Source organism: Syngnathus leptorhynchus, chromosome 14, assembly GCF_054491065.1.
Source record: "Syngnathus leptorhynchus isolate UIUO chromosome 14, UIUO_Slep, whole genome shotgun sequence".
In the NCBI taxonomy this organism is placed as follows: domain Eukaryota; kingdom Metazoa; phylum Chordata; class Actinopteri; order Syngnathiformes; family Syngnathidae; genus Syngnathus; species Syngnathus leptorhynchus.
In genome coordinates, this window is record NC_141208.1 from 5,455,485 (window position 1) to 5,468,499 (window position 13,015).

The 13,015-nt window shown below is 43.5% G+C and overlaps 1 protein-coding gene across 1 annotated transcript in view; it reads left to right on the forward strand.

The window, feature by feature from the left end:
• The window catches only part of dpp6b (dipeptidyl-peptidase 6b), a 35,589-nt gene that overhangs the window by 20,678 nt on the left and 1,896 nt on the right, over nt 1-13,015 (forward strand). Inside the window, exons 2-24 of the mRNA XM_085929551.1 lie at nt 4,685-4,799; nt 5,546-5,644; nt 6,661-6,755; nt 6,834-6,908; nt 7,009-7,061; nt 7,197-7,278; nt 8,320-8,440; nt 9,735-9,889; nt 10,001-10,098; nt 10,212-10,338; nt 10,807-10,845; nt 10,920-11,027; nt 11,092-11,183; nt 11,257-11,304; nt 11,371-11,483; nt 11,575-11,622; nt 11,696-11,794; nt 11,877-11,946; nt 12,059-12,308; nt 12,372-12,474; nt 12,563-12,618; nt 12,685-12,757; nt 12,829-12,902. Coding sequence (XP_085785677.1) covers nt 4,685-4,799; nt 5,546-5,644; nt 6,661-6,755; nt 6,834-6,908; nt 7,009-7,061; nt 7,197-7,278; nt 8,320-8,440; nt 9,735-9,889; nt 10,001-10,098; nt 10,212-10,338; nt 10,807-10,845; nt 10,920-11,027; nt 11,092-11,183; nt 11,257-11,304; nt 11,371-11,483; nt 11,575-11,622; nt 11,696-11,794; nt 11,877-11,946; nt 12,059-12,308; nt 12,372-12,474; nt 12,563-12,618; nt 12,685-12,757; nt 12,829-12,902 — 2,193 coding nt within the window. The remainder of the gene's footprint in view (nt 1-4,684; nt 4,800-5,545; nt 5,645-6,660; nt 6,756-6,833; nt 6,909-7,008; nt 7,062-7,196; nt 7,279-8,319; nt 8,441-9,734; nt 9,890-10,000; nt 10,099-10,211; nt 10,339-10,806; nt 10,846-10,919; nt 11,028-11,091; nt 11,184-11,256; nt 11,305-11,370; nt 11,484-11,574; nt 11,623-11,695; nt 11,795-11,876; nt 11,947-12,058; nt 12,309-12,371; nt 12,475-12,562; nt 12,619-12,684; nt 12,758-12,828; nt 12,903-13,015) is intronic.

Below are 13,015 nucleotides of genomic sequence, written 5' to 3' on the forward strand. Positions count from 1 at the left end.
GGAAGGCAATAAACAGACCAAAAAACAAATTATTCCCTTCCCCTGCTATCTTCACCCGAATTAGGGGTCACAATATAGCATCAGTGATTTAGACGGAAACACAAATCAGCAGAGTGAATGAAACATTATCTCGCCCTTAGTTGGACTCTGCTGACTCATCGTCATTGATTTAAAGCTTCACATGACTCCACTGGCCGCCACCCCGCCATTATTTTTTACCCTTGCAGTCATGTCACATCTCTTCCTTTGGGTGTATTTGTGATTTTCAGCTACTGTCTGCGGTCATCTGAAGCACATTCAAAATCTGCCGCAACAAATCTCCTCAAAGTTCAACCTAATGGAGCACACACGCACGCACCCAAGCGTGTCGGGCCCTCTGACGGTCGACGTTACCTTTGACCTCATCTACTCGGTGGCAGTAGTCTCAGGGCAGATGTTCTTTTCAAATCAATAGGCAATTACCTCTGCTAACCTATCAAGTCGATAGGACTCGTTCTTGCTTTGATGAAGAACAAAAAAAAAAAACTTTTGAATTGATTGCTTGCAATTTGTCTAAACAGTGATTAAACAGCCACTTTGTCACTCGAGTGATTTTAATGCTTTAATATGCGATCCGGTGCAGATGTGAAGCCAAATGTTCATTTCCCGCAGAGGAATTACACATTTTTCTTGATATTTTTATTTTGAAATAGAATGAACAATATTCGTTTGCTTGAAAGAAAGCAAAAGTTACTCCAAAAAATTTTTTTTTTCAGTTTTGTTGTTTGTTCCGAGGGCAAGCATCCATCCATCCATCCATCCATCCATCCATCCATCCATCCATCCATCCATCCATCCATCCATCCATCCATCCATCCATCCATCCATAATGCAGGCTTGGGATAGTATGAAAACGTTCAGTAAAAATGATCAGTGATTAAATGTCGCCTTTGCAACATTGCATTTTGTGATTAATTTACCATCCCTTCAGCGAGCAAGCGGTAGAAGAAAAGACTGAGTTACTTCCTGCTGAGTCAATGGCGACTAAATCAATGGCTTTTTCTAAAGATTACAAAAGTGCTGGGAGAAATCACTTTTGAGAGATTTTTCACATTTTTACGTTCCTCTCACCTACGATGGGAATGATGTTATTCTTTCTATTTGTTTTGTACAAAGGAAACAAGGCCACAAAGAAGCCTGTAAATTGCAAACTGATGTTTTGTACCTTTCCTTTTTATTTGCCAGAGAAGTCACCTTGTTGTTGGGCGTGCAACAAAAATGTCAGTGTGTTTCTTTTTTGTGTGACTTCACATTGATTTTCTGACGCTGCTGGTTAGTATTGACTATTTGGGTCTCTCAGGCTATTGTTCATTTTTATAGCGGCTAATTGACTTTGTTTGCAATTTTAACGGCCAAGTAAAGAGCTTGTGTTGTCTTTTTAAAGTCACCACAAACATTTCATTTTGATGCTGTTGTCGAACAAGAAGCTGACATTTTTCTACTCGTTAACAAGACAACAACATATACATGCTGTGTTTTTAGAACAAAGCAAACAAAATAAAGGCAGCCGAGTTGACGTGTCCAAATGATGGATGGGAACTAAAGTTAAATAATTCAGCGTCAAGTGAAATGTGATAATAGGACGAAGGGTAAGTCGCATGAATCATTGAGCATTATTTTGACTTATGCTCTTGTCTTATCAGCTATGCGTGCAGCGACTATTGCCGCAATTGGATAAAACAAGCATAGAAGGGAGGAAATGTCCCCTCATTATTTTCACCTGCAACAGCGCCAATGATTTTGTGTCCAGGGAAGGACAAGCACGGTCGCCCGGGCCGGGCCGGGCCGGCACAACAGCTCTCTTTCCTTCACTCCAAGAGTGACTTGATTGTCCAATCAGTGTTTGGACTCGGCGAGTGCTGCTGCTTGTTTGTTTTTTTCCGCTTCACTTTGTTTCCAGCTGCCACTATGGCAAACCGGCGCCAAGCTGTTTGGCCGCAAAAGCCAGTCAACAAGTCGACCTAGAAATGTGCTCGAGCAAGTTTAATTGTGACTCTCTCGAAAAAATAAGCATCCCGGATATGCTCTGTTTCAAGCTATTTACTAGGGCTGCGTGATTATGGCCGAAATGATAATCACCATTATTTGATTTATTTATTTATTTATTTATTTATTTATTTATTTATTTATTTACATTTAAAAAATATATTTATTTATTTATTTATTTATTTTTGTATTTATTTATATTTTCAACTCTTTCTTTGAATAATTGGATTTATTTTATTTTCAACAATGTAACTTCTAATCTAATTTCATTACTTTTAAATAAAACAGTAACTTTGAAAGCGAGGCAGTCGGTAAAGTAACGAAAGACATTTTTCCACAACAGATTTTGGGTGTGAGTCAATTAGTCGTGCAGGTCCCACAGTTGCGTCCAAACATGTCGCCTGGGGCGTCTAACAATTCCTCGCCGGTGGACAGGCTGGATAGACGAGAGCTGAGGAAGCCAACCGGCATAAATTCTTAATGCCCTCTCATGAGCGGCCATGATTTATTGATGCTGCGCCAGAGGAAAAGTTTACCCTCGCGCCCGCCCGAAGGCCGACGCTTCAACTTCTGTTTTTTGCTCCGAGTCTCGGATCCCGTTTCCGGTGTCCGATGTCAAGTTGAAGCCCCGTGGGCTAACACGCGTGCCACGTGCTTGAACATGCCATCATTTCCTCCGATGCTTCCTATTCCTTTCAATCGACTGTGCCCTTTACCGGACTGCGGATTTGATTCCAGTGGGTGCTGGGGTTGGTTCCCTTGGCAACCAGGTACTGAGATCAAGAAAGATCCATTTCACACTTGAGCTGCGAGCAGAGACAAAGAGATGCTTAGACAAAGCGAAAGTGGGAAGCAGAGCGGATTAGGGAGAGTGGAAGGAAGCTTGACCGGAAAAAAGAGCCTTGGCTCTTCGAGCGCACATTTCCAAGTGACGGGAAAATTGTTGCAAATGGATTTGGAGATAAAGTAACTCTCGTGCACAACAGCGAGCTAATGTCAGGCTTTTTGGAGCTAGCGTGTCAAAATGTACGGTTACACCTTTTGCCCAAATGGAGCATTTTCCCTCCCTTGCGATCAAAGTCAGCCAAGGACGGATTCTCGAAACCGTCGACGGACGACGGCAAACGCCACCAATGAATGACGCAAGCTCATGAATCTCTACTCAGTGCTCCTCACGCTCCTCTCCAGCCCGTTGAAAATCTTTTTTTTAAATGGCCATCGTGAAGGTTTCCACCTACTTCAGGCTCACAGGGCCAATTAGTCACGGAGGGGGAGGGAGCGCAACCGGAACAAAATATTTACTCACACACGCCTCCGAGCCTGAAGGGCTTCACTGCAGAGAGTCACAAATACAGCTGTCACACCCGCGTGTGTGTGTGTGTGTGTGTGTGTGTGTGTGTGTGTGTGTGTGTGTGTGTGTGTGTGTGTGTGTGTGTGTGTGTGTGTGTGTGTGTGTGTGTGTGTGTGTGTGTGTGTCGGGATGATGCACTCCACCGGTGCATTAAAATGCCCTCAGAGTGATGGAACAGGACCTTTAATGGAGGACGGCTGTCACTTCATTCTGTTACTCTATTTGGGGCTCAGGCGGCAATATCCATAATATCTTCAGCAGATATCATAACTGCGGCAGGTGAATATCTTGCTAGTGCAACGTGCGAGTGTGCGCCGTGTAAATCATGAGCCTCGCTGCAATAAATCATCCCATTGATGGCCCTGCTGTTTTCTGTGTACTCGCTGTTTTTGTTATTGATTTGCCGTCGTATACACACACACACACACACACACACACACACACACACACTTGTGCACACAAAGTGATGGAGGTGTTCAAGTGCAGTTATTTTGTATTATAAGAGCTTAACTGTACTTCTGTGGCCCAGTGATACTTTTTTTTTTTTTTTTATCTACAGTATAGTTCCAAGTACTTGACACACATAAACGGAGGAATGTTGACACGTAGAATATTGACTTTGAATGGCTTGTATGCAAATCGTTGGCCAACCTGTGAAATGAAAAGATCAATTAAATATGTTGTTAGCGGCCTCAGTGTGCTCGTTAGCTTCATAGCTACATAATAACTATTTCTCAGGTCATGTTACTTGAAGATTTGCTCTTTTCAAGCAGCAGCCTGACAATAAAATCAAAGCCAAAATGTGCAAAGAGTTCCAGAATTAGTATCGATTCTGATCCGCACATTCTGTGTCAAAGTGCTGCTTCCAAGAGTAGAAACGCCGTGTTGCCTTACAACTAGCTACCGATCGTCTAATTTCAACATGCTTGCGCTCCCTCGGTTGCCATAGTAACAAAAGCCCGTGGACTTCAGAAGCGGGTTTATTTGATGGAGGCTGCATGTAGAAAAAAAAAATGAGAGCGTGGATTTCAAATTGTCTCCATTTCTTTAAAATTATTTTCTGGTTCCTCTTGCGTAAAAGCTACTTCAGTCTACTTCAGTCTATTAGCGGAGCTGGCTCAATACAGCCAGTGGCTTGGAGCATTTTGTGGCGCACACACTAATAGCAGCAAAAATCTATGCTGTGACCAATGTGGTCAGCTCTCCTTGACATGCCAACTATAAGTTCAGTTAGAAGATGAGCGTAAAGAAGTTCATGTTGGATGATGTCATTGCATCCGTGATGTAACGTGTGATGTCGTTCACCAGGACCTGGTGGGCAGCGCGCCGCCACAGAGGAACTGGAAAGGAATAGCCATCGCCCTGCTGGTCATCCTGGTCATCTGCTCCCTGATTGTCACCTCGGTCATCCTGCTGACGCCTCGTATGTAGCCGGCACACACAAAGCTCTGCCGCATTCTTTTTCAATGTGACTGCTCCATGTCAAGGCCTCACGTGATGATGAGCTGAGTCCCCCTCAAAGAGAAGTTGAACGGAGATGGCGGCTTTTTGTCAAAGCGCCGTAGCTTTTATCTTAAAGAAAAAAAGAACTTTTGTGGCGAGAGCTCCCTCGCTCTGCTTGCTCGCTCATCTCCTGCCGGCGGCTGATGACACACCGGCACGGCGCGGGCGTTAACGTGCGAGACCTGACAAAGAGCTTATCTTTCTCCGCCACTTTTGCACTCAGCCACAAGGCACTCAAAGGCTTTGTCTTTGGGTTTATTTTGTCTTTGTGATCTTTTGGTCTGATTGTCGCTCAGGAACTACACCGCAACGATGCTCACTTTCTTGTCCTTGCTCCAAATTGCTCTCTGATAGCATATTTGATATTATGAGCGTTTAGATATACATAAACAAAATGAATCCATTCAAAAGAAATCCCAGGACTAGCTTGGAGATGTCATCTTGTCTGCGGTTGGATGGGGCACCCTGTCCTCCTAGATTCAAACAAAAATCATCTTCAAACAAAAGTTTTTTTTTTTTCTTTCTCATTCGTGTCGTTTGAAATGTGAATCCAATTTCACAGGCGCAACGTGAAGCTTCTCCCTCCCCAGCCAGCGGCACAACGACGCTATCTGCACTTTATAGTACATTTCTCTCCATTTTTTTTTTTTGACATGCGCTTGACAGGTGAAGATGAGAGCCTGGCCCTGAAGAAGAAGGTCACCCTGGATGACGTGTTTGGTCCCGACCTCCGTATCCACCGACCTGATGCCGTGTGGCTCGGCGGTGAGTTGAAAGACAAATTTTGCTTTGTCGGGCCAGCTTCAAATCATCAAATAAAAACGTACTGCCTTAAAAAAAACATAATTAAGTTACTTTAAAAGTCATCCGGGAAGTAACAATGTTACTTTTCCGAGGCATCTGTAGCAACGGCGCATATAAATGCGTGACAAGCATCGTTCATCCAGCAAGCTGATGAAAACATTCTCAGTGCCTGACGAAATCATGGCGACATCGTATCTCGCATTCCCATTTGGGCCCGATGACCTTCCCGTAAGCGGCGGATTCGCGGTCCTCATCAATATTTCCGGGGGCACGTCATCCCCCCAACTCCCGCCGGGTCACTTCTTGCCTCACTCGTCTTTGGACTCACCTGCGACTCGCCCGCCGCCATCTCCCGAGTCACGACGATGCACTCGAGCCGTCTGGCCACCGCTTCTTTATGTGCGAATGAGATATTGCACTATCGCTAGGCAACATCTGGGACTTAATCTCTTTTAATCTTATGCAAATCTACTTTAAGTACAAACAGAATGGAAGTTTGGCAAGCGGAACAATCGGCGGTACTCTGCCTGACCCTCCAGCTCACATCCATCCGCCTGTGTGAAAAGGATTTACTTTATTACTTTAAGAGCGCTAAGTCGTACATTTAATCTCGCAAATGTGAGCAATTTTAAACCGTGAAATACATCATCTTGATAAAACGCTAGAATCTTCATTTGGAATATAGATGATATAAAAATGGATGTCATTTTGAAGTTCAACAAAGTCTGTTTGTTCGTTAAACACCTAAGAGTGTTTAAATAGTTTTTTTGTTAGTATGTAAACATGATTCATAAGAAATTTCCATTTATTTATTTTTTTTTTAAATCAGGGCCGGAGTTGGGGGGGGGGGCATGGGGGCATTAAAAAATGCTGAGATAATAACAATGATTATTCTTATTCTTTTGACCTCATCCATGAATAAACTGGCCTGTTTTGTAAATGAGTTCACCATGAACGTGTTTACTTTGTCGGCGCAGATAATGAGCTGCTGTATCGTACAAGGGAAGGTGATGTTGTCAAGCTCAACGTGGACACGGAGGAGAAACGTGTTGTCGTGCCAAACCAGATGTTTGTGAGTGCACCTTCATCATATCACTGTAGAATTGTCACTTGCCCTGTTAGTCATTTTCTCTCTCTCTATCTCATCCAGGAAAGATCTAAGGCCGCCAGGTACCAAGTGTCACCTGACCTGCAACAAGTGCTCTTTGCCTTTGACTTGAAACTGGTGAGGACATTTTCACATTTTTACTACCAGTGCAGCTTTTTTTTTTTTTTTTAACCTGATGTTTCTCAGCCTTGAATTGTCATCTGGTTTATTTCTGCAGATCTATCAACACTCCTATGTGGCCAAGTACATTATATACAGTCTAACAACACAGTAAGTTTTTTTTTTTTCTAAATTTGAATCATTCACCTTGGCCTACGGTTGGACTCTCAGGCTCAGTGCAGCAACAGTGAGAGCTGAAAAGAAAAACATCCAGTGTACGATTGTGATGTTGTTTGTCTTGCGCAGGGAAACATGGCCCTTGAACCCTCCCGAAGTGCACGAAGCTGTGCTGCAATTTGCTGGATGGGGACCCAAAGGCCAGCAGCTCGTAAGGCCTGACACAACAAAAACAAACCAAAATGGGAATGTGAACTCTACTCAGAAGAGAACAACAATATAGCAGGCGAAATGCATTTCACCATCTGGACTGAAGGGGGCGCGCTGAAGATGCTGAGCAACAGCAGCGCAGATGGCTCCTCAAGGCAGAACCAATCATTTGGATTGTCGCCTCAGGAACCAAAACACTGATGTGTGCGTGTGTCTATCATGAAACATTTGGGCACGGATTTTTTTTTTTTAGCTGCATCCAAGCAGATAAATTGAACTAGTGTGCCCAGTTCATTTTGTTTTTGTATGCGTTTGGCATTTACAGGCACTCATTAATATCATTACCATTTTATTTAGATTCCTTCACGTGGCTTTTTATCTTAAGAGTTGAACAACTTATTATATTTATAAGATCGATTGGTGCGACGTATTTTTTTTTTAATCTTTCTCAATACATGTTATGGATTCATCTAAAGGCTGCAATGGAACATTACCAAATGATTCCATTTAAAGTGCCAGGAAAACCAAAACGTCGAGTTCTTGTTTTTTGTCGCAGTCCGACGTGTTCACCCTCATTCTCATCCCAGCTTCTTTGGCTCCAAAGTTTTTAGGCATTGATCACAGCGCGCCGCGTCAGCGCTCAAATGTGTGACTGTGTGTGAAGTCAAGCAGATCAGATCTACACAAAGATGAAGATGCCCCCATTAAAGCGCAAGCACTTACTCTCGCTGTGACGGAGCAATCAGCGAGAGGCACACAGATCTGAATGTCAGGTTGTTTGATCCCAAAAAAAAAAAAAAGAGACCGTGATGAGAAAGATAACAATGAAAGTATTATTTGACAAAGAAGCATATCAAAACTTCATCCGGGATTATGGCTGGCCTTTATTTATTTTTCTCAAAATGAAATCCCTTTTCGTATTCTTTAGAAGAGTTGATTCCCTCAATTTTAGTGGTCGATGAAATTGTTGCACCTGCAAAACTGAAGGCAAAATTCTTGTACCGTCCGATTATATTGAGCATTTCCTTGTATTTGGCTGCAGATCTTCATATTTGAGAACAACATCTACTACAGAGCAACAGTAGAGAGTCGCACCATCCGTCTGGTTTCCAGTGGAAAGGAGGGCGTGGTCTTCAACGGCCTGGCTGACTGGCTCTATGAAGGTAGCGCTCGTCAAACTCAATGCAACAATTGGAAAATTGGAACATTTTTACACTTTCTACTCTATTTTGTCGGATGTCAAATATTTAGTCAGTTTTGCTTCAGAAGAAGAAGAAAAAAGATTGTTGAGTGGATTTAAAGTGTTTCAGAAAAAAAGCGAGTAAAATTCAAGCATCGATTATAGCCACTTAAAGCAACCGCCACATTTTGACACCTCTATTGTGACACTAAGCACTTTGAATTCATTCAGGAAAAGAAGACCTTTGTCATCCATTATGCATCAGTCGTATTGATCTTGTTCATCTAAATATAGATCATGTATTTACAAATGTGTTCATTTTATTGATTGGATTTGTTTGTTCAGCGTGGGTTTTGTTAATGGAAATGTGTGAGGGTTTTTTTTTTCTTCCCGCTGCTGTCATGATAAAATGTCGAGTCTCGTCAATGGCGACTTATTTTCTCCGTAATGCCGTTATTATTTCCCAGGGGGCTTTTAATAACAATCTGTGAATGTTATGAATGTGTAATGCAATTACAAAAAGCCATTTATGGAGGGAGGATCTGTAATTCTGCTGAACTGCTGAGGGGGGTCGGATCTAATCGTGTCCTTATTAATAGGATTATTTCTTTTTGGTGGCGCCCAGAAAGCGAAATGAGAGACGTAATCCATTTTCATTAGCGTGCAAAGATTTATTTTGTAACGTTCTTCCCGCTGCCTCGTAAGGATTTATCACCCCGACACAAATCATGTCGCTTATTCCTGCGCAGAGCGAGAGTGAAGGTTAGGTTGTATTGTCCCTCTGTGCAGCTCTCAGCCTTGAGCAACACAAATGAATTGTGATTTATTTGCACTTTATTTTCCGAAGGCAACTTTTCGACATCATCGCGCCCGGGCTGTGCCAGGCGCTCTCAGCGTCCAAGTTGCTGTGAATAATCAATCAATAATGGCTCCTCCCGGAGTCGTCATAAACTGAGGCAGTGTAACGAACTCAACCATCTTCAAATACCACACAATATTAAATCGTTCAGCCAATACGAGTATGCGATACTCACAAAACCTTCATAAACATAGACGCACAATCAATCCCGATGATGTTTTATTCCTCGCAAAAAGATGACGTGCGAATAGCAACAGGCTTCTTTCTATAAAGCTATAGTGCCCCCTGCTGGATTACATTTGAATCTACTCTAACAATAGGTTGCACTGAATCATTTTTCTTTGAAATTTCCTCTTTCATCATGACTATTTTAAAATGTTTTATAATTGTATCTTTTTTTTTTTTCCTTCGGGCCCAGAGGAGATCTTGCAGAGTTACAAGGCCCACTGGTGGTCTCCCGACGGCCTGCGTCTGGCTTACATGACAATCAACGACACGCTGGTGCCAAAGATGGAAGTCCCTTTCTTCACGGGGACGCCGTACCCCAACACTTTGGAATACCACTACCCGAAGGTAAGTCACGACACGAACACGACGCTGTTGTGAAATAGCAAAAGCGATAGCGCGTACGGCTTTTGGTGTCGCACCTGAAACCCAAACGGACATATCCGCTTTCCTCTGCAGGCTGGGGAAGAAAACCCTGTGGTGCACCTGTCAGTGGTGAGCCTCAACGGTCCTCTGCACACTGTGGTCATGAAGAAACCCGATGACCCCCGAATCGGGTGAGAGCCCATCTCAAGGTGTCATTGATATGCTTCGGTGGCTAAACCTGACGGCGGCTCCTCCTGACGGTTCCTGCATGGACTTTTGTCGGTTTTTTTTTTTTTTTTATCAGGAGGGAGTATTACATCACCATGGTGAAATGGGCCACCAGCACCAAACTGGCTGTCAACTGGCTGAACAGAGCCCAGAACAATTCCATATTGACACTGTGTGAGGCGACCACAGGGGTCTGCGTCAAGGTGTGATATTCTGCTCAGTGTCTTGTGTGGCAATCATTATTTGAAGTATAAGCAAAACAATTGATACATTTGCATTTTTTTTAATAATTGCCTTCAAAAATACAATAAGATAGTAAATGCTCAAGATTTATACCAACAAATAATGTGAAAATATTTAGACGCTATTTAGAATGGTATCAGCTTGCCCTTAAAAGGCTTTAATTTCAAAGGACTGAAAAATACCGCCGTCTTGTGGCCAAATGTTGTTATTGCATGATTGCATGAACTCTCCTGATTGCTTTAAATACTTGTTTTCTTTGTGTCAGTTTGTAATGTAGACCTCCAGAAGATGAATATAAAATATAATATAAATAAATATAAAAAAATATAAATATAAAAACTATGTATAATAGTTTATAATATATAAAAGTTTTACACAATTACATGTGAAATCAGCAAAGGCTTACATAACGCATTGTGACTTTTTAGAAACACGAAGATGAGAGCACAAGCTGGTTGCACAGACAGGTAGGTGTGAAACATCACTCGTGTGTTTTGGTGCACTAGCGTGCAAACACGGCTCATTTTCTTCCCATCCGCAGAACGAAGCGCCGCTTTTTTCACACGACGGACACAAGTTCTTTTTCACACGAGCCATCCCTCAGGGTGGCAGAGGGAAGTTCTTCCATATTTCTATGTCCACCTCCATGGTATGCTATCGCTCACATAAGTGGATGTTTCTTGTCCGAGCTTGACTTGACTCGTCTGTCTTAGCCCAACACCAGCTTGGACATACTTCAGTCGCTGACGTCGGGGGACTGGGATGTCACCTACATCCTGGCCTACAATCACCAGAAGAACCTCATGTCAGTTTGGCGCTCTTGCACGCTTTTTGCAAACTCAGACGAGCGACGCTTACCTTTGCGGTTTCTTTTCCAGATACTTTCTGAGCACAGAGGACGACCCCAAACGGCGACACTTGTACAGGTAAGACGCTTCCTCAGCACCTCGTCGTCACGTGCGCATCAAGTCACGTCAATGGCTTTTTTACAGCACGGATACGATTCCGCCGTTCAACCGCTGCTGCCTGTCCTGCCAGTTTAAGTGCGGCTACGTGGACGTGTCGTTCAGTCATGACATGCGTTACTTCCTACTCAGCTGTAAAGGTGAGTCACCTCCAAACCAGGAAAATTCATCCCTCTTTGACAAGCTCTCTTGCTCAAGCTCTTTTTTTTTTTAATCTGAACTTCTTCCCAGGGCCTGACATTCCGAGCGTGGCTATCTACAGAACAGAAGACAAACAGAGTAAAGCGTCCTCCCGGAGATGTTTTTCCTGTCTCGACTATCATGTGCATTTTGACCTTGTTTTTGTGTGCAGAGCTGTTGGACGTAGAGACGAACGAGCGAGTCAACGCCACGTACAACAACATGCAGATGCCCAAAGTGGAGTACGACACCATCACCATAGACGACTACAGTAGGCCTTTTGCGTGCATTGCACAAAGAAAGTATGAGCTTCAAAGAAAAAAAATCAAACAAATATTTATTGTGTGTCGCAGCTCTCACCATGCAGATTCTCAAGCCAGCTGGATTTGTGGACACAGCCCATTACCCCTTGCTCCTGCTGGTGTAAGTACGACCAGAAGCAAATATCTCCGTATGGTCACGTGATCCTCTTTTCTTCGATTCACAAAATGTATGCGCCTGACTAAACATTAAAATCGTCGCCTCGCTAAACAAGCGACGGGACGCCAGGCGGCCAGATGGTCACCGAGCAGTTCCAAGTGGACTGGGCCACCATCCTGGTGAGCAGTTTCGGCACCGTCGTCATCCGCTTCGACGGCCACGGCAGCGGCTTCCAGGGTACCAACCTCCTCCACAAAGTACACAGGAGGTTGGGCAAGCTGGAGGAACGAGACCAGCTGGAGGCACTCAGGTTTATCTCCAAAGAGCCTTACATCGACAAGACTCGAATGGGAGTGTATGGAAAGGTAACGCCGGGTAATTCTCGCTCGAAAGAAAATGGAACGTATCCATCTGTAATTGTTGTGCAGGCGTACGGAGGATATTTGTCCACACTGCTGCTCAGCTCAGATGAATTCACTCAGCTTAAATGTGGAACTGCAGTCTCGCCCATCACGGATTTTGAGCTTTATGGTAAAACGTGTTTTTTTTTATTAAGGCTGCCACGTTCAGCCAAAGAGTTCCATTATGTGCCATTCTAATATTCCCCCCCCCCAACCAGTGTCGGCATTTTCCGAACGATACTTGGGTTCAAAGACGGATTCCAGAGTCTACGCGGTATGTCTCATCGTTTTCAAGTGCGACTGCCGGTTGTGACTGTGAGTATTTCTTTTTGTACGCCAGATGTCAAATTTAGCTCACAGAGCAGGTCAGCTGGTGCAGAAGCAGTACTTGATCATCCACCCCACCGCAGACGGTATCTAATAACTCTTTTCGGAAAAGGCTGTAAGATTTTTTTTTTTTACTCGTTATTCTTTCTGTCTATAGAAAAGGTTCACTTTCAGCACACGGCCAAGTTTATCAACCATTTAATCAGCAAGAAGGCCAATTACACTCTTCAGGTGAGATGTGTGTGTGTGTGTGTGTGGGGGGGGGGGGGGTTACTTTTTTTTTTTTTTTACACAAAGCAGACAGCTAGCACAGTTTCTGTGCATTTTCACAATTTGTGTTGATA